A 23,778-nucleotide genomic window follows, 5' to 3' on the forward strand; every position below is an offset into this window, starting at 1 on the left:
TACAGAAGAGATGCCAATTCAAGTTACTGACCCACGCACACAAGGTTCTACGCAACCAAAGACCTACCTACATTAACCACCCCCTGAAGCTCCACCAACCGTTAAGACTATGCTCTGCCTCCCCCATTACATGCCCACACTCCCAACATCTACCGCAGCAAAAGTGGAGAACGTTCCTTCTCCTGCGTCACAGCAAAGACCTGGATCAGCCTCCCCACACAGTTCTAGCCCATCACCTAATTTCCAGAATTACAGAGGGCCCTCAAACCTGGCTGTTCGATTGAGCCTGCGAAATCCTGGAACAGCCTTGTAAGGAAATGCCTCCTTGGCATGGTTACCCCCTGACTTTTTGCCTTTGCTGATGCTAAGTTATGATTTGAAAGTGTGCTGGGACCCTGCTAACCAAGCCCCAGCACCAGTGTTCTTTCCCTAAACTGTACCTTTATCTCCACAATTGGCACAACCCTGGCACTCAGGTAAGTCCCTTGTAACTGGTACCCCTGGTACCAAGGGCCCTGATGCCAGGGAAGGTCTCTAAGGGCTGCAGTATGTCTTGTGCCACCCTAGGGACCCCTCACCCAGCACATGCACACTATCAGCTTGTGTGTGCTGGTGGGGAGAAAATGACTAAGTCGACATGGCACTCCCCTCAGAGTGCCATGCCAACCTCACACTGCCTGTGGCATAGGTAAGTCACCCCTCTAGCAGGCCTTACAGCCCTAAGACAGGGTGCCCTATACCACAGGTGAGGTCATATGTGCATTTGCTGTGTCTAAGCAAAACCTTAGACATTGTAAGTGCAGGGTAGCCATAAGAGTATATGGTCTGGGAGTTTGTCATACACGAACTCCACAGTTCCATAATGGCTACACTGAAAACTGGGAAGTTTGGTATCAAACTTTTCAGCACAATAAATGCACACTGATGCCAGTGTGCAATTTATTGTAAAATACACCCAGAGGGCACCTTAGAGATGCCCCCTGAAAACATACCCGACTTCCAGTGTAGGCTGACTAGTTTCTGCCAGCCTGCCACACACCAGACATGTTGCTGGCCACATGGGGAGAGTGCATTTGTCACTCTGTGGCCAGGAACAAAGCCTGTACTGGATGGAGGTGCTTCTCACCCCCTCCCCCCTGCAGGAACTGTAACACCTGGCGGTGAGCTTCAAAGGCTCACCCCTTTTGTTACAGCGCCCCAGGGCATCCCAGCTAGTGGAGATGCCCGCCCCTTCGGCCACTTCCCCCACTTTTGGCGGCAAGACTGGAGGAGATAATTAGAAAAACAAGAAGGAGTCACCCACCAGTCAGGACAGCCCCTAAGGTGTCCTGAGCTGAGGTGACCCTTACTTTTAGAAATCCTCCATCTTGTGAGTGGAGGATTCCCCCAATAGAATTAGGGATATGCCCCCCTCCCCACAGGGAGTAGGCACAAAGAGGGTGTAGCCACCCTCCAGGACAGTAGCCATTGGCTACTGCCCTCCCAGACCTAAACACACCCCTAAAATCAGTATTTTGGGGCTCCCCAGAACCTAGGAAACTAGATTCCTGCAACCTTAACAAGAAGAAGGACTGCTGACCTGAAGCCCTGCAGTGAAGACGGAGACGACAACTGCTTTGGCCCCAGCCCTACCGGCCTGTATCCCAACTTCGAAGAAAACTGCAACAGCGATGCATCCAACAGGGACCAGCGACCTCTGAAGCCTCAGAGGACTGCCCTGCAACCAAGGACCAAGAAACTCCTGTGAACAGCGGCCCTGTTCAACAATCTGCAACTTTCTTGCAACAAAGAAACAACTTTAAAGACTTCACATTTCCCGCCGGAAGCGTGAGACTTTCCACTCTGCACCAGACACCCCCGGCTCGACCTGCAGAAAACCAACACTTCAGGGAGGACTCCCCGGCGACTGCGAGCCCGTGAGTAACCAGAGACAACCCCCCTAAGCCCCCACAGCGATGCCTGAGGAGGAAATCCAGAGGCTACCCTGACCGCAACTGCCTGTAACAAGGGACCTGATGCCTGGAACCAACACTGCACCCGCAGCCCCCAGGACCTGAAGGAACCGAACTCCAGTGCAGGAGCGAACCCCAGGCGACCCTCTGCCTAGCCCAGGTGGTGGCTACCCTAAGGAGTCCCCCCCGTGCCTACATCACCGAAGAGACCCCCGGGTCTCCCCATTACTTCCTATCTAAAACCTGACACCTATTTGCACACTGCACCCGACCGCCCCTGTGCCGTTGAGGGTGTACTTTCTGTGCCTGCTTGTGTCCCCCCAGTGCCCTACAAAACCACCCTAGTCTGCCCCCCCGAGGACGCGGGTACTTACCTGCTGACAGACTGGAACCGGGGCACCCCTATGCTCCATTGAAGCATATGTGTTTTGGGCACTTCTTTGACCTCTGCACCTGACCGGCCCTGAGCTGCTGGTGTGGTAACTTTGGGGTTGCCTTGAACCCCCAACGGTGGGCTACCTTGGACCCAACTTTGAGACTTGTAAGTGTTTTACTTACCTGCAAACTTCACCTTTACTTACCTCTCCCAGGAACTGTTGATTTTTGCACTGTGTCCACTTTTAAAATAGCGTATTGCCATTTTTACAAAGACTGTACATGATATTGTGATTATTCAAAGTTCCTAGAGTACCTAAGTGAAATACCTTTCATTTGAAGTATTACTTGTAGATCTTGAACCTGTGGTTCTTAAAATAAACCAAGAAAAGATATTTTTCAATATAACAACCTTTTGGCCTGGAGTAAGTCTGAGTGTGTGTTCCTGATTTATTGCCTGTGTGTGTACAACAAATGCTTAACACTACTCCTTTGATAAGCCTACTGCTCGACCACCCTACCACAAAATAGAGCATTAGTATTATCTCTTTTTGCCACTATCTTACCTCTAAGGGGAACCCTTGGACTCTGTGCACACTATTTCTTACTTTGAAATAGTATATACAGAGCCAACTACCTACAAGCCTCCCATCCACCTGAATACCTTTCACTCCAGAAATTTAGAAAGAGACTCAAGACCGGGCTCTTCGACTAAGACCCTTGCTACCTGGATACCCTCACAGGTGATTAGTGTGCTCTACAAATCCTGATCGATTGTGCAGCTTGGATACTGCCCAGCAGAGTCAGATCTAAAGATCACTGCAGTATCCTCCAGTTTAGGTCACACGAAAATACGAGTTGCATATAAGGACCCTGGCTGCCCACTCCAACTAATTTCATTTTCAATGTTTGGAAACCTTTAGCAGCTTGATGGTTATAAAAATCAGTAAGACTAGAATCACCACATTTCAAAATATACCATAATCTATCTGCTGTTCCAAAAGTGCCTTGTTTTTGTCATTCACAACACTGCTTCACTGGGATCCCCACAAACAGAAGCTCAAACAGCCCAGGCGCTCACCTGCCATAGGAGCAAGCGACAACAGAACCTGTGGAATTCCAAGACACGCCAGTGATCTGCAGGCTCTGCTCAATTGCTTCTGGGTACTGCAGGCTCTGCAAACAAGAAACCTGAAAGGGAAAGAACAACATGTATAGACTAATCTAAAGACAAGAGAAGGTGGTTTTGAGAGACACTGTAAAACAAAGTAAAAAGCAGAGACAAAAACAAGACAGTACCCCATACTGAGCATGAACCAGCACCCAAAAAATGAAAATAAACACACAAGGAGTCACGAAGATTAGATGCCCAACCTCAGTGAGTAGATTTACCCATCAGAGGATTCACAGTGCATGGGCGGATAACCTCACCCTATCAGTTGGTAGCCTCAGGGGTACATTCTCTCTATTGGGCATAGCCTTACTTGGTTTAGTTACTTTCACATCCCTCCGGATAAATGTTTGACCTCTTTTAGATGCCTTTCCTCCATCTCCACCTCCACCCCCATCTTGTGATCCTTCCTTTCACCCTCATGCTGGGTAAACTCTAGTCTAGCCACCCCTGCAATACTCTTAGACATCCTCTACTCTAGGCATCATTCCAGCTGCCCTTCATTAGCATTTATTTCTAATTTCACCCACCCTCCCTGACACGGCTGTATCATAGCCCCCCTTTCTTTTCACAGTCATCAAATGTCTCGTTCTTCCTCACCCCCAGTCAGTTGCGCTATGCCTTTCCCACCACCATTTCATTCTGCAAGAATTCAAACCTTCTCTTAGAGCTACCTTGTGGCATATTATTCCACTCATGGCCTTCACTCCATGCTTTTGCAGACAGTTGTTGAATTTTCATCTGTCTTTATTTGACAATTTACTCATCATATATTCCAGCTAGCTTACAGGAAGAGGTAGCCTTGCACCCACATTGTTCTGCTGTACAGTATGCTGTCTCCCACTGGGTACAGCTGCACTTTATAAAAGCGTAACAGAAATAAATGTTCATACAGACATCCTGCCTCACCAACTCAGTGGGAAGCTCCATTTCTGGGCATGAAGCCTCGTTCACTCAGTGGGTAGTATCACTTCCTGTGAGATCAAGGCTCTCTGCTTAGGTATAAAGATGCATCTCTTTGGTAAGTTTGACTCCCTTGGCTTTGATATCTAAAGAATGTCAAGTGCTCAAAGGGAGTAAATGGGTTGTCTAAATTGAACGCAGTTGAATTGATGGCCTTGTGACCCCATTGGTCATGGAAGTGACTACGACAGACAGTGCTAAGTAAGAACTGGCTGCATCTGGACCTAGAGAACAGGCTCCAGATTACATCAGTTGTTGAAGATTCAGGAGGTCACGCGGCCCTACTATGACCCTGCTGATAAACATTAGTAAAAAATTAAGGTAGAACCCAGTTCTACGACAGTACACAATCAGCCCGACTATTAGCCCCCAATAAGCAGCATGGGAATTTTAAGAGCGCCCAGGTACTTCCTAATCATACTGTCTCAGCTGTGGTTAACTATAAGTCACAGATTCCCCACAACAAACTCAAAGTACTGATGGTAAAGCTCTTTTTTACTTCCATATGTCTATCTTGTTTTGTACTAGACAACATATGGCTGCAACGATCATCAGTATACTGGACACCGTCGTGGATAGTTCTCCGTTTTCAAATATTACACTCCGCTGTTACTGTTTTCTTTGCTCCCGATTTAAACATAGATGCAGCCTCCTGTTTCCATCCCGGAGCTATGAATCTTTAGGCCATAAATAGATCTTGCCAATCAGTTTCACTATTTGTTTCTATTCTTCTTGCCAGCTGTAAATCCTAATAAATAAAGTAAGGGCAAGGCATAATATGCCATCCAACTATTTCCGATGCCCACCTGCCTACCAGTATTCCCATTACAACTGTATATGGCTTCCATTTGGGGCATCAGTTACTCTCAAAGTTTATTTTCTGCACGACTTGCATTACTTGTTGGGACCCTGTGGACGCTCTTATAGTATATCCGTTTAAATCTTGCATTTCTAGTCATCGATCTGCAAAAATTATATATTTTCTCTTCCAGTCTGTATCATATAGCCCAGTGCTTCCCCATGAATACTGATAAAAAAAAAGTATTTCATCCACAATTGGCATACTGGTGCCCCCTTGTAAGCCCCTAGTATATGGTACTTAGGTACCCAGGACACTGTGCAGAAATCAGGTTTCGCTGAATATCTGTGCATCACCAAGTGAAGTGTCTTGATACATTTTGATCCTATTAAAATTTCTTTCCAGCACAATCCAGAATTACCAAAAAAAATGTGCTTCATGTTTGCTTTCCTAACTGCTGAATGTGTACAGTTCATTTACAGGTATTTACACTGTGTTGTGTGTTGCAAAAAACACAGCATCCTTCACCCTCTCCTTTCACACTGCCTCTATCCCAGCAAGATTGTCACATAACTCACTTTAAAAACTCCTCTCACTTTGCAGCCAGAGAAAGAAAAGTAAACACCAATCCCCATGTTAAAAGAACAGGCAGCAGTTTGTCAGAACACACAGCCTGAGATGAGCATGTGACAAGATGAACACAGAACTTAAAGGCATCCTTGTTTAGTGCTTGGACTAAGTTGTTGCAGTGCGCTGGTGAGTTTGGCTAATGCGGCTGTTAAAGAGCAGCACAATATGTACACATAACAACCACCTGAAATAGCATGACAATACACAGGGCTCTATGGGGGGGGAAAGTGGCAAACCATATACTAAGTGAAATGTGAAACAGTGAACCCAACTAAGGTAAGTGTGGTAGTTAGCCGGGGGTAGATGAAAACACCAGAGGTAAGTACGATAAGTGCACCAGGTGCAGAGTGGTTACCTACCCAGTCATCCCATAGACTAACACAGGGAAGTAGTGGTTGGAGTTTGTGTGTTTCAGGAGCCTTCCCAGTGAACCCCAAAGAAACCAACAGACAAAAGGAAGTTTGGAGAGTGTAACCCCACCAAAGATACCCAGAAGACAGAGTACCTACACCAGGGGAGCCAGAAGCAGAGGGGACTCTCTCAGAAGTAAGTGGACGCCTCGGATTGTCCAGCTGCTGCCACAAACCCGTGGACCAGGCCGCTGGAAAAGGAAGGGGACAGAGTCCAGTACCCTAAGGAGGTGCCCAGGTCGTGCAGGTGGCAATGCCCATCCTACTGATGGGCTCTTAGATACAGAGCATTAGAGCAGTCCAATGTGGATCAATGCAGTGACCACTGTTTTCTGCAGCTCAGAAGGAATATACATCAGGATGTTCTTAATCTTAAGCAACAAATATGAGCAGGGAGAGACTAATTTATTTATATGTACATTAAAAGACAAACTTGCATCAAGTAGGATACCCAGATTTTTTTTTTACTGTGGAAACTGGAGTAGGAGGAGGTCCCAAGAAATGAGGCCACCAATCCTGGTTCCATGAGGGTACATTTTTTTCCAAACAAAAGTACCTCAGTTTTAGATGAGTTAATCATCAAACTGTTTTGACTCGTCCATTTTACAATAGCCTTCATACAGATAAGGAACCTCAGAGCTGCCTCTTCTATATTCTTGGCAATGGAGACGATAAGCTGTGTATCGTAAGCATAAGCAATGGGGGAAAAGCCAAAAGAACGGATAAGTTCTATCAAAGGCGCCACATGGATATTAAAGAGAGTTGGGCTCAAAGACGAGCCCTGTGGAACTTCACAAGGCAAGGCAAAAGATTTTGGTTTTGATTCTCCCACAGCTACAAATAGTTCTCTCTAAAAAAGAAAACGTCGAAACAGCTGTAATGCAGATCATTCAATCCTGATTTCTTCCAGTCGTGCAATAATGATCTCATGGTAAAAGGTATCAAAAGCCACCGACAAATCGGGTAGAATCAAAGCTGCCTTTCCTCCATTATCCAGAATACTTCTCACTTAGTCGGTCTCCACCACCAAGGCCGATTCTGTACAATGATTAGGCCTAAAACCAAATTGTGCTGAATCTAACACTTGATATTCTTCTACATATTTGGACAAGGTGACATTCATGTGTTTTTCCAACACCTTAGCTACCAGGGGAAGACGGGACATGGGACAAGAGTTCTTTATACATCTTTACAGTAGTGTCCAAGGAAGGCTTTTTCAGCAAAGGGAGCCTAGACGCAGAGGAAAAGATCCTGTCTCCAAAATGGAGTTAAATAATAGTAGTGTGAGCTGAGGTAAAATCACTTCCTTAATGTCATGCAGAATTTTTGGAGGACATGGATCTGACGGAGCACCGGATTTAGTCTGGCTGATAAGTTCTGCAACTCTGTCCTCTGTAAGTAGGAGAATACTTACAAGAGAACAAGGTGCTGGCCGCCCCTTACCACAATGGGAGCGGTCAATCTTCATGTTGTTATCCTTAAGCTTGCCGTAGATATCCTCAACTTTGTTTTTTTTTAAACAGGAAAGTTGATGACAAAACCCTGGATCAAAGTCAGAGACGGAATTTGGTGGAAGACTAAATAAGAGCTCCACCGTTCTTAAAAACTCTTTAGTTCTTACCTGCCAGTATTTTCTTGGAAAAAATTAGTTTTTTCAGACATATTAAGACGTGAAAGGTTTCAATACACTTTTTATATTTTGCTTTCTCTACATCATTATACTCCTTACTCCATATCTTTTCTTGCTTCCTATAATTCCGTTTTAGCTCCTTAAGCTCCTGAGAAAACCAAGGAGCAGAAGGTCTTGCCCTACGGTTCCAGACCAATATTACAGGGACATGATCCGTGATTGCAGTTCTGATCCATTGGCAAACGTTCTGCTGTGAGTGGAGTATCCTTTGAAATGAGAGAATACGACTGATAACGTTTATTTACTCGGTCTGGAATAGTTTTTGTACCAGTTTAAAAGTTATTTTAAAGTTAGGATTTAGTTACTAGAAGTACTTTTTTAAAAGGTAATCCCAACTTTTAGTAACATAATGAGCAGCTCAGAGGAAATAGTGGTGGAACTCAACCTCACTCCTTACCTCCATCTAGGGATGTCAGAATTAAGATCCCTCTGTAAGCAGAAAAATATGAAGACAGGTTCCAACTCTACCAAGGTCAAGCTCCAGGAGCTCTTGGCAGAGTACACCAGGGACCACCCTGCTGAGGAGGAAGAACTCCACTCAGACAGGGAATACATCAGAGATGAGGAGGATGACCTCCCCCTCCCTTACCTAACTAGGGAGACCAGGGTCCCCAGACCCCTGTCTCCAAGGATAGAACTCACTTGATCTGGATCTTCCACAGGGGAGTCCAGCTCCTCTGGGAACACTGAGGCAGCCTCAATGAAGAGGACATCCTTTTAGCAAGGATGGCCAAGAGGTTATCTTTGGAGCAACAACTCCTAGCTATAGAAAAGGAGAGAAGAGAAATGGGTTTAGCACCCATTAGTGGTGGCAGCAATATAAATAGGGTCAGAGAGAATACTGATAGCCTAAAAATCCCCAAAGGGATTGGCTCAGAATATAAAGAAGGTGATGATATCACCAAGTGGTTCACAGCTTTTGAAAGCACTTGTGCAACCAGAAAGTTAAACAGATTGAACTGGGGTGCTCTCCTTTGGGAAATGTTCACTGGAAAGTGTGGGGATAGACTCCTCACATTCTGGTAAAGATGCAGAATCCTATGGCCACGTGAAGGCTACCCTGATTGAGAGCTGTGGATTCTCCACTGATGAGTATAGAATATCACAAAATCTCGAGCCAGACCTGGGTTGACTTTGTTGACTACTCAGGGAAAACACTAGATGGCTGGATAACTGGCAGCGGAGTGCACGACTATGATGGGCTTTATAATTTGTTTAGGAAGCAACACCTGTTAAGTAACTGCTTCAATGACAGGTTGCATCAACATCTGGTAGACCTAGGTCCAATTTCTCCCCGGGAATTGGTAAAGAAGGCAGACCATTGGGTCAAGACTAGGATGACGAAGACTTCCACCGGGGCTGACCAAAAAAAAAAAAGGGGGTCACAAAGCCTCCCCAGGGGAAGGGTGGTGAGACACCTAAGGACAAAAACAAAGTCTTCTCAAGGGCGCCAAGAGCCTGCTTAGGAGGGTGGGCCCGAGCCTCTTCACAATCCAAAAATGGGTACAAGGGTTAAAACCTTGATCCCAAGAAGGCCTGGTGTCACAACTGTAAGCAGCATGGACACCAAACTGGAGACATGGCTTGTCTCAAGAAAAATCCCACTAGCACTAGTCCAGTTAGTACTGGAATAGCCGGTCTCCAGGTGGGATCAACAGTGTGCCCACGGCAAATTAGGGCTCACACTGAAGCTACTCTAGTCTCTGAGGGTGGGGTGGATATGGCCACACTGGCTGTCTGGCTGCCTAACATGCAAAACAACAGGCAGCAGCTCTTAATCAATGGGACAAAGGTAGATGCCCTGAAGGATACAGGTGCCAGTGTCACCATGGTGACAGAGAAACTGGTATCCTCAGGGCAGTATTTGGCTGGACAAACAAATCCAGTCACCAACGCTGACAATGTGACTAAAGTCCATCCCATGGCTAAGGTGACTTTAGAATGGGGAGGGGTCCCTGGCCTGAAACAGGTAGTGGTCTCTCCTGTAATTCCAGTGGGACGCTTGCTAGGGGATGATTTGGAGTCCTCAGCTGCTGGGGTAGAGCTCAAAACCCATGCAGCCATGCTGAGAATCCCTGAACTGGTGTGTGTGAAAACAAGAGCACAAAGCAGAGCACAGGGTGAAAAAGAAGTGTTGGAGCCTGGAATAATGGACCAACCTTCCAAGAGAAAAGGTAAGAGGACTGGGGGGGACCAGCCTCTGAACAGCAAAAGAAACAAGACCTCTCTTCCCAGGAAGATGTTTTATCCCCTGAGGGAACTGAGTCCATGGAGCTGGAACATTATCAGTAACAGCTCTTGGGCACAGGGGGACACACAGGGGAACAGCTGTGCCAGGGACAAAATATGTGTCCCACTCTTGAAGGCCCAAGACAGCAAGCTGCTGAACAGGAGAAGGGAGATGTCAGTGGCTCCCACAGGGTCTTTCTGGGGGATGGGCTCCTTTACACTGAGGCCAGAGACCCCAAACCTGGTGCCACTAGGACAGCGTTAGTGCCTCAGGAGTTTAGAGAGTTTATCCTCACTTTGGCCCATGACATCCCCCTAGCTGGGAATTTGGGACAAACCAAAACATGGAGCAGACTTGTGAACCATTTTTATTGGCCCAACATGTCCCAGAAAGCTTAGGAGTTTTGTAGCTCCTATGTCACCTGTCATGCCAGTGGCAAGACAGGTGGCCACCCAAAGGCCCCCCCTCTTTCCACATCCAGTGGTAGGCGTAACCTTTGAGAGGGTTGGTGTGGACATTGTGGGTCTACTGGAACCACCCACAGCCTCAGGGAATCAGTGCATACTGGTAGTAGTGGATCATGCTACCAGATACCCTGAAGCAATTCCCCTTAGGTCGACTACTGGCCCGGCAGTAGCCAAAGCCCTAATTTGTATTTTCACCAGAGTGGGTTTCCCTATGGAGGTGGTTTATGACAGAGGTACAAACTTCATGTCAGCTTACCTAAAACACACGTGGAATGAGTGTGGGTTGACTTACAAATTCACCACACCCTACCATCCACAAACGAATGGACTTGTTGAGAGATTCAACAAGACATTGAAGGGCATGATCATAGGGGCCCCTGAAAAACTCAAAAGGAGATGGGATGTCCTCCTGCCATGCTTGCTTCTCGCCTACAGAGAGGTGCCACATAAGGGAGTAGGATTTTCCCACTTTGAGCTTCTGTTTGGCCATCCTGTGGGGTGACCACTGGCACTTGTTAAAGAAGGCTGGGAGAGACCTCTTCATGAGCCTAACCAAGATGTGGTGGACTACATGCTTGGCCTCTGCTCTAGGATGGCTGAGTACATGGAAAAAGCATCCAAAAACCTTGAGGCCAGCCAACAACTCCAGAAGTTGTGGTATGACCAAAAGGCTGCAATGGTTGAATTCCAACCAGGGCAGGAAGTTTAGGTTCTGGAGCCTGTGTCAGTATTTAGGGGAGCCCCTGGCACCAGGAAAGCAGATCCTACTGACCCGAAGAAGAAGGGCACACCAGAGACGCAAAAGGCAAGAAGTGAAGATCCATTATGGACTCTGCGCCACCCCGGCCAGCCTGCCTGCTGAATTCAACAATTGCGAAAAAGGCGCCTTGTCCTCCAGCTACTGAAACTTCCAAATGCCTGTGAAGACTGCCAGCCTTCACCCCAGCACAAGAGCTGCTTCCCTGCACCTTTACAGGCACCAAAGAAACAATGAAGAGGGCTCCGGACTGTCAAAACCCGATACCAGACAGCACCACTTCACCCATGCCACCTATCCAGAGTTGAAGTGCACCAATGGTGCCAGCATGGTCCCTAGTCTCTCCAGAGACCAAGGCCATCTTAGGTCCCCACCACTGCGACCTTCATCCGGACGCCTGCAGCCTCTTTGTGCATCCCCCCCACCTCCCTCTCAAACGCGACTGCCTCTGGTGACGAAACCCCGACGCACCTCTGCACCCGGATGCCCGGAATGAGGAGAAGAGGATCACTGGTGTCTCTGTGTCCCCCAAGTTCGTGAGACTGGAGCCTACTCGTTGGTTCATCTGGACTAGTCCCCAGTCCTCACCTGCAGTCTGTTTCAGTGAGCCCCCTCCACCGTGGCCGGCTCATGTTACCCCCTTAGCTGGGCATTTTGGCCAGACCAAAACTTGAAGTAGGTTGGTACCTTACTTCTACTGGCCAGGCAAGTCCCAGAAGTAGAGGGAGAAGGAGTTTTGCAGCTCTAGTGTCACCTGTTAAGCCAGTGGCAAGACAGGTGGCCGCCTAAAGGCCCCCTTAATTCCACTTCCAGTGGATGGAGTTCCATTTAAAAGGGTAGAGGTTGGTGTTGCTGACCCCTTAGATCCCCCAACTGCATCAGGGAGAAGATTCATACTAGTGGTAGTGGATCATGCCACCAGGTACCCTGAGGCTATACCCCTTAGGACTACTCCTGCAGTTGCTAGGGCCCTACTTAGAATTTTACTAGAGTGGCCTTCCCTAAGGAGGTGGTATCAGAGAGAGGTAGTAACCTCATGCCTGCATACCTCAAAGCCATGTAGAATGAATGTGGAGTGACTTATAAGTTCACTACCCCTTATCACCTACGAGGAAATGGTTTAGTTGAGAGATTCAACAAAGTCATGCAAGGCATGATTGCAGGACTTCCTGAAAAACTCAAAAGGAGATGGGATATCCTGTTACCATGCTACAAAGAAGTGCCACAGAAGGGAGTAGGTTTGCCCCCTCTGAGATTCTGTTTGGACATACTGTAAGGGGACCATTGTGTCTTGTGAGGGAAGGATGGGAGAGACCTCTCAAAGAGCCAAAACAAGACATTGTAGACTGTGTGCTTGGCCTACATCCTAGGATGGCTGAGTACATGGAGAAAATATCCAAAACCCTTGAGGCCAACCAAGAGCTCCAGAAGCTCTGTTATGACCAAAAGGCTGCCATGGTGGAGTACCAACCAGGGCAGAAGGTATGGGTACTGCAGCCACTGATTCCCAGAGCACTCCAGGACAAATGGACAGGCCCTTACCTTATCCTTGAGAAGAAGAGTGAGGCCACCTATATGGTTGACCTAGGCTCTTCCAGGAATCCCCACAAGGTCATCTATGTGAGCTGCCTTAAACTTGACGGGGCTGATGTGGCCATGCTGATGGTCACTGATGAGGACTAGGAAGAAGAGAGCGAGCCCGTCCCTGACCTCCTCTCCCACAGTCCCAAAGAAGGGTCAGTGGATGGTGTGGTCTTTTCAAACACCCTCACTGTCCAGCAGCAAGCTGACTGCAGGCAAGTCCTACAGCAGTATGCAGGGCTCTTTTCCCTCACTCCTGGTCAGGCTCACTGGTGTGTGCATGATGTGGACACTGGTGATCACACGTGTGTCAAAAGAAAAATATACAATTTGACCACGTGAAGGATAGCATCAAAGCTTAAGGCAGCAAGATCCTGAAGTTAGGGGTAATTGAGCCCAGTGGTCTTAGTCCCTTAACCTCATTCTAGGGGAGGTAAACCAGAGCTGAGGTTTTGTGTGGACTATAGATGTATCAGTGCTGTCACTAAGACCAATGCTCCACCTATCCCAAGAACAGATTAAATATTGACAGGCTAGGGGCAGCAAAATGAATCAGTACTTTTTGATTTAACATCAGGGAACTGGCAGATTACTCTGACCCCTGGAGCATAAGAGAGATCAGCATTCTCAACCCCAGATGGACATTACAAGTTTACTGTTATGCCATTTGGTTGACAGAATGCCCCTGCCATCTTCCAAAGGTTGGTTCATAAATTCCTTGCTGGGTTGGAAGACTTTAGTGCAGCTTATCAAGATGACACTGATGTCTTTAGCTCCACTTGACAGGACCATCTGATCTACCATGATAAGGTCATTGAAGCTCTGCAAAGTGCAGGCCTTACTATCAAGGCAAGCAAGTGCCAGATAGGGCAGGGAAAGGTTTTATACCTGGTCCGCTTTGTAAGTGGAGGTCAAGTTCAGCCACTACAACCTAAGGTCCAGACAATTCTGGACTGTGTAGCTCCAACCACCCAGACCCAAGTAAGGGCATTCCTTGGCTTGATTGGGTATTGGAGGAGGTTTGTGAAGGGTAGGGTACCATTGTGGTACCCCTCACAGAACTGATCTCCAAAAAGATGCCAAAGAAAGTAAACTGGACAGTGAGCTCTCAAAATGCTTTTGACACTCTGAAAGAAGCAATGTGCTTAGCACCCATTCTAAAAGCTCCAGAGTATTCAAAGCAGTTCACAGTGCGGACTGATGCCTCTGAACATGGGATAGGAGCAGTCCTGTCTCAAACCAATGAAGATAGCCTTGACCAACCTGTTGCTTTCATCAGCACGAGGTTACACCCATGAGACCAGCATTAGAGTGCCATTGAGAGGCAAAGCGTTTGCTTTGGTCTGATCCCTGATGAAGTTAAGGCAATAGCTGTAGGGTTCTCACTTCCTTGTTCAAACTGGACCACAGGTCTCCCAGAAGGCTGATGCAAATGAAAGGTGAAAACCCCAAACTGTTGAGGTGGTCTATCTCTCTACAGAGTATGGTACAGGGTAATAACTTTACAGTAGAACACAGACCTAAGACTCTTTTGGGAAAGGTTAGTCTTATTCTCTTTTGTTGGGGGTGGGGATTATAGGACTGCAAGTGTGATTATGCTCAGTGGTCAGAGCTGCCTATTTAGCTGAAGTATCTAAGACTACTGCATTGGGATTCTGCCAACCGTGATTGAACACTAATCACAAAAACTTCGTACCTTTCACAGCCAAAACTTTTGAAATATGAGATACTGTTACTGCCCGCAACTCACACAACACTTGTACCATGCCCTGAATCTAACCCAGTTTCCCTCTTCGCCACTTCTCTTAACGGCGAGCCCCATATAATTGTATCCTCACGACTGACCACCTGATGGAACCTCGTTCCGACATCAGTGATACACCATTACCAACCTGTGATCTTGTGTATTACGTTGGCATCAAGAAACTGTACCACGAAACTTAGTAGAATTTTAAATTGGCTCTGTTTCAACAGAAAGAGGTGTCTCAAGAAGCAAGAGCACCAGGAAATGGGAGGTTCTATTTCACAAGTCTTTCCTAGATGTCAGACTGACAGTCTGGATCATTCTAACCCACTCCACCCTCAAGGAACCTATGTTTTTATTACAAAAAGGGGTCTGGATACTAGCCCATCCTCTTTCCTTGTCTTCTTACACAAATTCATGTCTGTACATGTATGTTTCATGGCCTCTCGCTCTTTGAAAAGAACACAGTCTCACATATGTAACCCTTACTGATTTATACCAAATGCATTCTTGAGTCTAGAGGTCTTCTAGCCTGAAATGTATAAAACCTATTTTACCAATGACCTCTTAGGGAATTATTGCTTCCTTCTCTACTTGGGAATCACCGGGGAATATGAAAATGGAAGAAGCACCTGTTACACACAGGGGCTTGGGCGACGGTGCCAGAAGAGGTTTCATGATCTACGAAGACTACATGCTGGATCTCAAAGAGAACATGTGAAGTAAAGATCACTTCAAGAAGGCAGCCGACGTTACATGCATGGATGGGGCTCCTGGATGACCTTAATGAGCTGTTCATAGTGAGGTTGGACATCAAAAAGCAAACCAGAAACACTGACCTTCGGATATAATCAGAAAATAAGTTTACACCTTTTTCCTTCCTCATTTAAGTGAAATGCAGAGTTAAACTGCATAAAAAATGAAATGCCAGTCATGAAACAGGTCTTAGATACAAAGTGCTAAGATAAAAAGAGAACACTGCGGAAGAATGCAGCACAGCTTGTATGGTACAGACCATACTTATAGTTTTCATGTATATGTACCCCATCCTACAGAGAAAAAAGCTGTAGGGCTGCCCTGTCCAGCTTTGTTCGAATTAGAAGGATTACTTTGAAACCTTACATGATTCTGCATCAAACTATTAAAGTGAAGTTCTTTGCAATGTACAAAAAAATTACATTACATGTAATAACCAGCGCTGCACAGGTCATTACACCTGGATTAGAGGTGGAGGACTGTGGCTTACCGTTAGGTTCTGTTCTGACCAATTCACCTCAAAGCCATCAAAAGCATGACTTTTCCAGTTCTTGTTCAGCTCCCGGATGACATCTCCTTCCACGCGTTGAAGAAACTCTGCTAGGCCTGGATGGTGGCACAGAGGTCCTGGGTGGAGGTCCAGCTTCTGGGGAACACTTGTTTCAGTCTGAGTACCAATGTTTCGGCCATGAGGTCCCTGTACAGCTGCATCAATTCTAGAGATGGGGGCTGTCTGGCAGCTTTTCTGGAGTAGTAGAAAATAAAGAAGCAAACTAAGCAAGGCATGATTACATTTTAAGATTTTGTTGGAAGAGTTTATAAAACTGATAACATTCACATAGAGCAAAGCTTGGTACATTATTACATATTATCAGTTGTGTTTGCTTTTAGCAGGGTTAAACGCATGATAAGGGACTAAATGCAGTAAAAAGTAACATTAGGTGATAATAAGGCTACAAAGTGTGACACCTTAGCCTGGTGCAACAGTAATTAGGGTAAGATTGCGCCCAAGTACGTGAGGAAATCCCACTACTGAACAACTGTTTTCAGGCTTTTCGATGGGTGTGATAAATTGGGCGTAGCTTGGTCAGTAAGATTTGGGGGGGGTGGGATTGAATCTAAAATTTCCCAATTTAAAAAGCAGCAGGCTGCAGCAGACATGACCCAGGGATCCCAGACACAACTACCAAACCAAGAATGCATTTGACGGGCTTCACACCCCAAACACCTCAGCTGAAGCCATGCCCCTGCCTACCCCACCTGGGCCTGATAGTTCTCCCTGGGAACTCAAGAGTAGAGTCGTATAAGGCAATCTCCATGATCTATACAAAACTGAAGAATAATTCCCCCGATCTGCTGACCGCCCTGCATTCGGCTTGGGAGGGAGATGTAGGTATATTAAATGATGACGACTGGGTAGCGGTGAAACAGAGCCCCAGGAAGGTGGCAATACAGACTCGCTTCAGATTGATCCAATTGTGAATATTGCACAGGACCTACTATTCTAGGGTGCTCATACACAAGATGGGCCAGGGAGACTCCCTGGTTTGTCTCAGGTAATGTGGGCAGGTAAGAACCTACTTCCATATACTGTGGACCTGTCCCAGGATACAGCGCATTTGGAAGGGAGTACGGGGGTTATGACCAGGGTGCTCAGGCAGGAGGGCCCCTTGGACCCTAAACTGCTCCTCTTAAATATAACTGGAGAAGAGTTCTGGTTTCAGTGCTAAAGTCTATGGCAACAGTGGCCAAGCGCAACATAGCACATGCTTGGGAAGTGAGGACTCCACCCCGAGTGAAAGAGTGGAAGACTGACCTGGATTGGAGCCAAAGGGCTGAGAGAGTTGTCTGCCAAAGTAGTGGATGCCCCAAAAAATGGGACAAGATATGGGCGGCTGGAGCGTTTACAGGGGGGATGAATGAGGGGAGAGGTGGGAAGGAGCGTAGCAGTGTGACACTTCCTGGACCTTTTACTACTATTGTTAACGACAGTGATGCTGCATATTTACTATATCAATGAATCTGTTGAAAGCTATTTCTACATGCCCGAGGGATACTGTATCAATCACTGCCAATTCGGGTGAACCGAACCATGAAAATGTGTTTTAGTTGTATATTGTGGAACAAACAGCATAAAAATATGATACAATCTCTTTTAAAAAGGGGCATTTGTTTACTATGTGGCAGCGTTGCACTTTAGTTCATCAGATTCTACCACTTCATAGACAGACATTTACTAAAAGCGATAGCGTTTAGAAATGTTTGAGGCTTGGCCCACACCGACAATGCCATTAGTGAACTAAGAGGTTAATTAGTAGTCCCAAACCTTCAACGTGCTCTCGATTCTTTTTATAGATGGAGCAAAACCATAGACTATTAAGTCAAACATAAGAGGTGCTTGTACAGCCTGGACACGTATTTAAAAGCGTGCTCAGATGTTATGAAAGTAAAAAGAGCCTCTGTGAAATAAAATATTTGTCTAGGATCACACAATTTGGACAAGCAGGAAATCAGCGTTGGTTCCAGGTTATCTTGTTTCACATTTTGCAATTAGATGGGTATCTCTGTCTCTCTCTCTCTCTCTCTATCCCATTTACACCAAGAGGTCCCTGATTTGACTTTTATTCTTGGCTCAGGACAAGAAAAACTGATACAGAGACAGCAGAAACAACTCAGGGCTCCCGTACCGAAATACCAAGTGAAAAATTTAGTTATTTGGAGAGTTTCGCACTCCAAACACTCTCCTGAAGCTATACCCTTAGTGATAAAGATGTGTCTTTGTGTGAGATAACAGACTGTTTTGCAATTGGAGGATGCTATGAGATTTCACCCAACTACATAGCGACTGTTGAAATCTTTTATCCCAGGGGAGGCCAAGAGCAGTCCAAAATGAACTGATAAAAGCAGCTTTTTAGCACAGCCTATAGATACATTTCCAAATAATGAATCTAAATAGAGCCCAAATTCATTGGCAATGGTTAGCTGCCAAATCTGACAAGGATGTCGCCATTTTGGGCCTACCTAGGACACCCCTTGTTTTATCTCCCTCTTACAATGTCCTACTACTGCCTTATCCGCAATCAATGATTGTGTGGTGGTTGCTAATCTTACGTTAGTGTCTCTGGACCCGTGCAAGCACCTCTCCGTGCTTAGGGTACAATTTAGCATGCCATTTACCGAATCACTCTGCAGCTCTTGAGACTTCCTCCAGAGAGAATCGATGTGTGTCCCCTCCAGGACTTCATCCACGAACGACATGTCTGCTCCAAAGAGAACCTAGAGATGGACTGGATCAAGGAGTGCCTTGCTTCATGGAACCGGGAGCACCTTATTCTAGCACCCAATGATGCTTCCGAGGTCTTCACCTAACTGCCCTGTTCTTAACCTTTGTACTTCAAAGCCTCCAGGTCTTGAATCCAAGGATGGCCTTGACCTTCGCACCCAGGAGCCTCAAGGTCTCGCACCCAAGGATGGTCTTGACCTTTGCACCCAGGATCCTTTAGTCTTGCACCCAAGGATGGTCTTGACCTTTGCACCCAGGATCCTTTAGTCTTACACCCAAGGATGGCCTTGACCTTAGACCCCAGGAGCCTCCAGGTCTTGAACCAAAGGATGGTCTTGGCCTGTGCACCCAGGAGCCTTTGTCTTGAACCCAAGGATGGCCTCGACCTTTGACCCCAGGAGCCTCTGGGTCTTTCACCCAAGGATGGCCTCGGCCTTTGCACCTGGGAGCTCCAGGTCTCACACCGAAGGGTGATCTTGACCTCTGCACTTAGGGGCGCCCGGTCCCTGCACCCACAGTTATCCGGAGCTCTGCAGGCAGTGAGGGGGTGGAGGTGTTACTCTCAGCACCCAGAGGTGTCCCAAGCTGCTGCTGCTGGCTTCTGCACCGAGGGTCTGCCCTCCACTCACTGACACCCTTCCCGCCTCTGTATCCCTGAAACGTCTCCCCCAGGACGTCTCTGGTCCCTCTCGTCCTCTCTTCATGTAGGTGCCCTCTGACCCCCTCCTGTAGGTGCCCTCTGACCCCCTCCTGTAGGAGCCCTCTGACCCCCTCCTGTAGGAGCCCTCTGACCCCCTCCTGTAGGTGCCCTCTGACCCCCTCCTGTAGGTGCCCTCTGACCCCCTCCTGTAGGAGCCCTCTGACCCCCTCCTGTAGGAGCCCTCTGACCCCCTCCTGTAGGAGCCCTCTGACCCCCTCCTGTAGGTGCCCTCTGACCCCCTCCTGTAGGTGCCCTCTGACCCCCTCCTGTAGGAGCCCTCTGACCCCCTCCTGTAGGAGCCCTCTGACCCCCTCCTGTAGGTGCCCTCTGACCCCCTCCTGTAGGAGCCCTCTGACCCCCTCCTGTAGGAGCCCTCTGACCCCCTCCTGTAGGTGCCCTCTGACCCCCTCCTGTAGGTGCCCTCTGACCCCCTCCTGTAGGAGCCCTCTGACCCCCTCCTGTAGGTGCCCTCTGACCCCCTCCTGTAGGAGCCCTCTGACCCCCTCCTGTAGGAGCCCTCTGACCCCCTCCTGTAGGAGCCCTCTGACCCCCTCCTGTAGGTGCCCTCTGACCCCCTCCTGTAGGTGCCCTCTGACCCCCTCCTGTAGGAGCCCTCTGACCCCCTCCTGTAGGAGCCCTCTGACCCCCTCCTGTAGGAGCCCTCTGACCCCCTCCTGTAGGTGCCCTCTGACCCCCTCCTGTAGGTGCCCTCTGACCCCCTCCTGTAGGTGCCCTCTGACCCCCTCCTGTAGGAGCCCTCTGACCCCCTCCTGTAGGTGCCCTCTGACCCCCTCCTGTAGGAGCCCTCTGACCCCCTCCTGTAGGTGCCCTCTGACCCCCTCCTGTAGGTGCCCTCTGACCCCCTCCTATAGGTGCCCTCTGCTGGTCTCCTCCCGTAAGTACCCTCGCCCCTCTCGTCACCTCCTCCCTCGTGCGGGTGCCCCTCTCTTCCTGTTTGTGCCCTCTGACCCCCTGGGTAGCACCCAGACGCCCCGTCTTCGAGGCTCTAACGTGCCCGGAGCGGACGCCAAGGCCGAGGTCCCTAGCAACGCGTCCCCACCACGTGACTCTACGTCCGAGACGTCAGACACCGTCTGCCCATTGGACGCGTTCCCACGGAAAGACCCGCCCCTAGCAACGACGCAGACGCACGTTGGCGGTTGATCGTACGGGGGCGCGAATCTCGAGGGGGGGGCTGGAACCGGAAGTTCTGCAGATGGGCGGAAGGAGTGGGGCACAAAGGGAGCAGACTTGGGGGTAGAAGGAGTGGGGGCACAAAGGGAGCAGACTTGGGGGTAGAAGGAGTGGGGACACAAAGGGAGCAGACTTGGGGGTAGAAGGAGTGGGGACACAAAGGGAGCAGACTTGGGGGTAGAAGGAGTGGGGGCACAAAGGGAGCAGACTTGGGGGTAGAAGGAGTGGGGACACAAAGGGAGCAGACTTGGGGGTAGAAGGAGTGGGGGCACAAAGGGAGCAGACTTGGGGGTAGAAGGAGTGGGGACACAAAGGGAGCAGACTTGGGGGTAGAAGGAGTGGGGACACAAAGGGAGCAGACTTGGGGGTAGAAGGAGTGGGGGCACAAAGGGAGCAGACTTGGGGGTAGAAGGAGTGGGGGCACAAAGGGAGCAGACTTGGGGGTAGAAGGAGTGGGGGCACAAAGGGAGCAGACTTGGGGGTAGAAGGAGTGGGGGCACAAAGGGAGCAGACTTGGGGGTAGAAGGAGTGGGACACAAAGGGAGCAGACTTGGGGGGGATAGAAGCAGTGCGGCACAGAGGAAGCAGACTTGGGGTGGAAGGAGTGGGGCACAAAGGGAGCAGACTTGGGGGTTAGAAGGAGTGGGACACTAAGAGAGCAGACTTGGGGGCAGATGGAGTGGGTTTAGGAAAGTACCATCTTGCTTTGCACGTTACCCCCATTTTTTACCTGTATGTATGTTGTTTTTGCCTGTGTCATGGGGATCCTGCTAGCCAGGGCCCCAGTGCTCATATGTTTGTGGCCTATATGTGTTCCCTGTGTGGTGCCTAACTGTATCACTGAGGCTCTGCTAACCAAAACCTGAGTGTTTATGCTCTCTCTGCTTTTAAAATTTTCACTGAAGGCTAGTGACTAATTGTAGGAGGCTGGACTGGCTTGTAGTGAGTACCAAGGGGTACTTACACCTTCCACCAGGCCCAGGTATCCCTTATTAGTGTATAGGGTGTCTAGCAGCTTAGGCTGATAGATAATGGTAGCTTAGCAGAGCAGCTTAGGCTGAACTAGGAGACGTGTGAAGCTACTACAGTACCACAAGTGTCACTTGCACAATATCATAAGAAAACACAATACACAGTTATACTAAAAATAAAGGTACTTTATTTTTATGACAATATGCCAAGAGTATCTCAGAGTGTACCCTCAGAGTGAGGATAGCAAATATACACAAGTTATATGTACACAGTACCAAAAATATGCAGTATAGTCTTAGAAAACAGTCGAGAAGGCGGCAGGATCATCGTTACAGAGTTGCAGTAGTCGTCTTTGCTACTATGTTGCAGTTTTGCAGGCTTCCAGCGCGGTCAGCAGTCGATTCCTTGGCAGAAGGTGAAGAGAGAGATGCAGAGGAACTCTGATGAGCTCTTGCATTCGTTATCTAAAGTTTACCTAGAGACAGAGACCCTAAATAGCCAGAAAAGAGGGTTTGGCTACCTAGGAGAGAGGATAGGCTAGCAACACCTGAAGGAGCCTATCAGAAGGAGTCTCTGACGTCACCTGGTGGCACTGGCCACTCAGAGCAGTCCAGTGTGCCAGCAGCACCTCTGTTTCCAAGATGGCAGAGGTCTGGAGCACACTGGAGGAGCTCTGGACACCTCCCAGGGGAGGTGCAGGTCAGCGGAGTGGTCACTCCCCTTTCCTTTGTCCAGTTTCGCGCCAGAGCAGGGCTAAGGGGTCCCTGAACCGGTGTAGACTGGCTTATGCGGAAATGGGCACCAAAAGTGCCCATGAAAGCATTTCCAGAGGCTGGGGGAGGCTACTCCTCCCCTGCCTTCACACCATTTTCCAAAGGGAGAGGGTGTAACACCCTCCCTCAGAGGAAGTCCTTTGTTCTGCCATCCTGGGACAAGCCTGGCTTGACCCCAGGGGGGCAGAAACCTGTCTGAGTGGTTGGCAGCAGCAGCAGCTGCAGTGAAACCCCTGAAAAGGCAGTTTGGCAGTACCAGGGTCTGTGCTACAGACCACTGGGATCATGGGATTGTGCCAACTATGACAGGATGGCATAGAGGGGGCAATTCCATGATCATAGACATGTTACATGGCCATATTCGGAGTTACCATTGTGAAGCTACATATAGGTAGTGACCTATATGTAGTGCACGCGTGTAATGGTGTCCCCGCACTCACAAAGTCCGGGGAATTTGCCCTGAACAATGTGGGGGCACCTTGGCTAGTGCCAGGGTGCCCTCACACTAAGTAACTTTGCACCTAACCTTTACCAGGTAAAGGTTAGACATATAGGTGACTTATAAGTTACTTAAGTGCAGTGAAAAATGGCTGTGAAATAACGTGGACGTTATTTCACTCAGGCTGCAGTGGCAGGCCTGTGTAAGAATTGTCAGAGCTCCCTATGGGTGGCAAAAGAAATGCTGCAGCCCATAGGGATCTCCTGAAACCCCAATACCCTGGGTACCTCAGTACCATATACTAGGGAATTATAAGGGTGTTCCAGTATGCCAATGTGAATTGGTAAAATTGGTCACTAGCCTGTTAGTGACAATTTGTAAAGAGAGAGCATAACCACTGAGGTTCTGGTTAGCAGAGCCTCAGTGAGACAGTTAGGCACCACACAGGGAACACATACATATAGGCCACAAACTTATGAGCACTGGGGTCCTGACTAGCAGGGTCCCAGTGACACATAACAAACATACTGAAAACATAGGGTTTTCACTATGAGCACTGGGCCCTGGCTAGCAGGATCCCAGTGAGACAGTGAAAACACCCTGACATACACTCACAAACAGGCCAAAAGTGGGGGTAACAAGGCTAGAAAGAGGCTACTTTCTCACACAACCCCCCCCCCCCAAACGAAGGACAATAAGGCTAACCTTGGCCAGTTGAGACTTTATTGTCTAAGTGGTGATAAGTAGAGAGTAGCTCTGCAATAGACTGGTTACTCCCTTTATCATCCACTATATGGTTACTTCCCTTTGGGGATGTAAACCACCCTGTTTGAAGTTTTTTAGCTAAGCAACAATGTGAAGATGTATTTTCAGAGTTTCTATCAGTAAGTTT

General features: G+C 48.2%; 1 protein-coding gene across 1 annotated transcript in view; it reads right to left on the minus strand.

Moving 5' to 3' along the window:
* DYNC2I2 (dynein 2 intermediate chain 2) overlaps nt 1-20,560 on the minus strand; it is a 54,119-nt gene extending 33,559 nt beyond the window's left edge. The window contains exons 1-3 of the mRNA XM_069237010.1: nt 18,703-20,560; nt 16,016-16,270; nt 3,409-3,518 (exon numbers count right to left, since the gene is read on the minus strand). Of these exons, the coding sequence (XP_069093111.1) occupies nt 3,409-3,518; nt 16,016-16,270; nt 18,703-18,783 (446 nt within the window). The 5' untranslated portion in view covers nt 18,784-20,560. The remainder of the gene's footprint in view (nt 1-3,408; nt 3,519-16,015; nt 16,271-18,702) is intronic.
* Between the last annotated feature and the right edge of the window lie 3,218 nt (nt 20,561-23,778).

This window comes from Pleurodeles waltl, chromosome 6 (genome assembly GCF_031143425.1).
Source record: "Pleurodeles waltl isolate 20211129_DDA chromosome 6, aPleWal1.hap1.20221129, whole genome shotgun sequence".
NCBI classification, from domain to species: Eukaryota; Metazoa; Chordata; class Amphibia; order Caudata; family Salamandridae; genus Pleurodeles; species Pleurodeles waltl.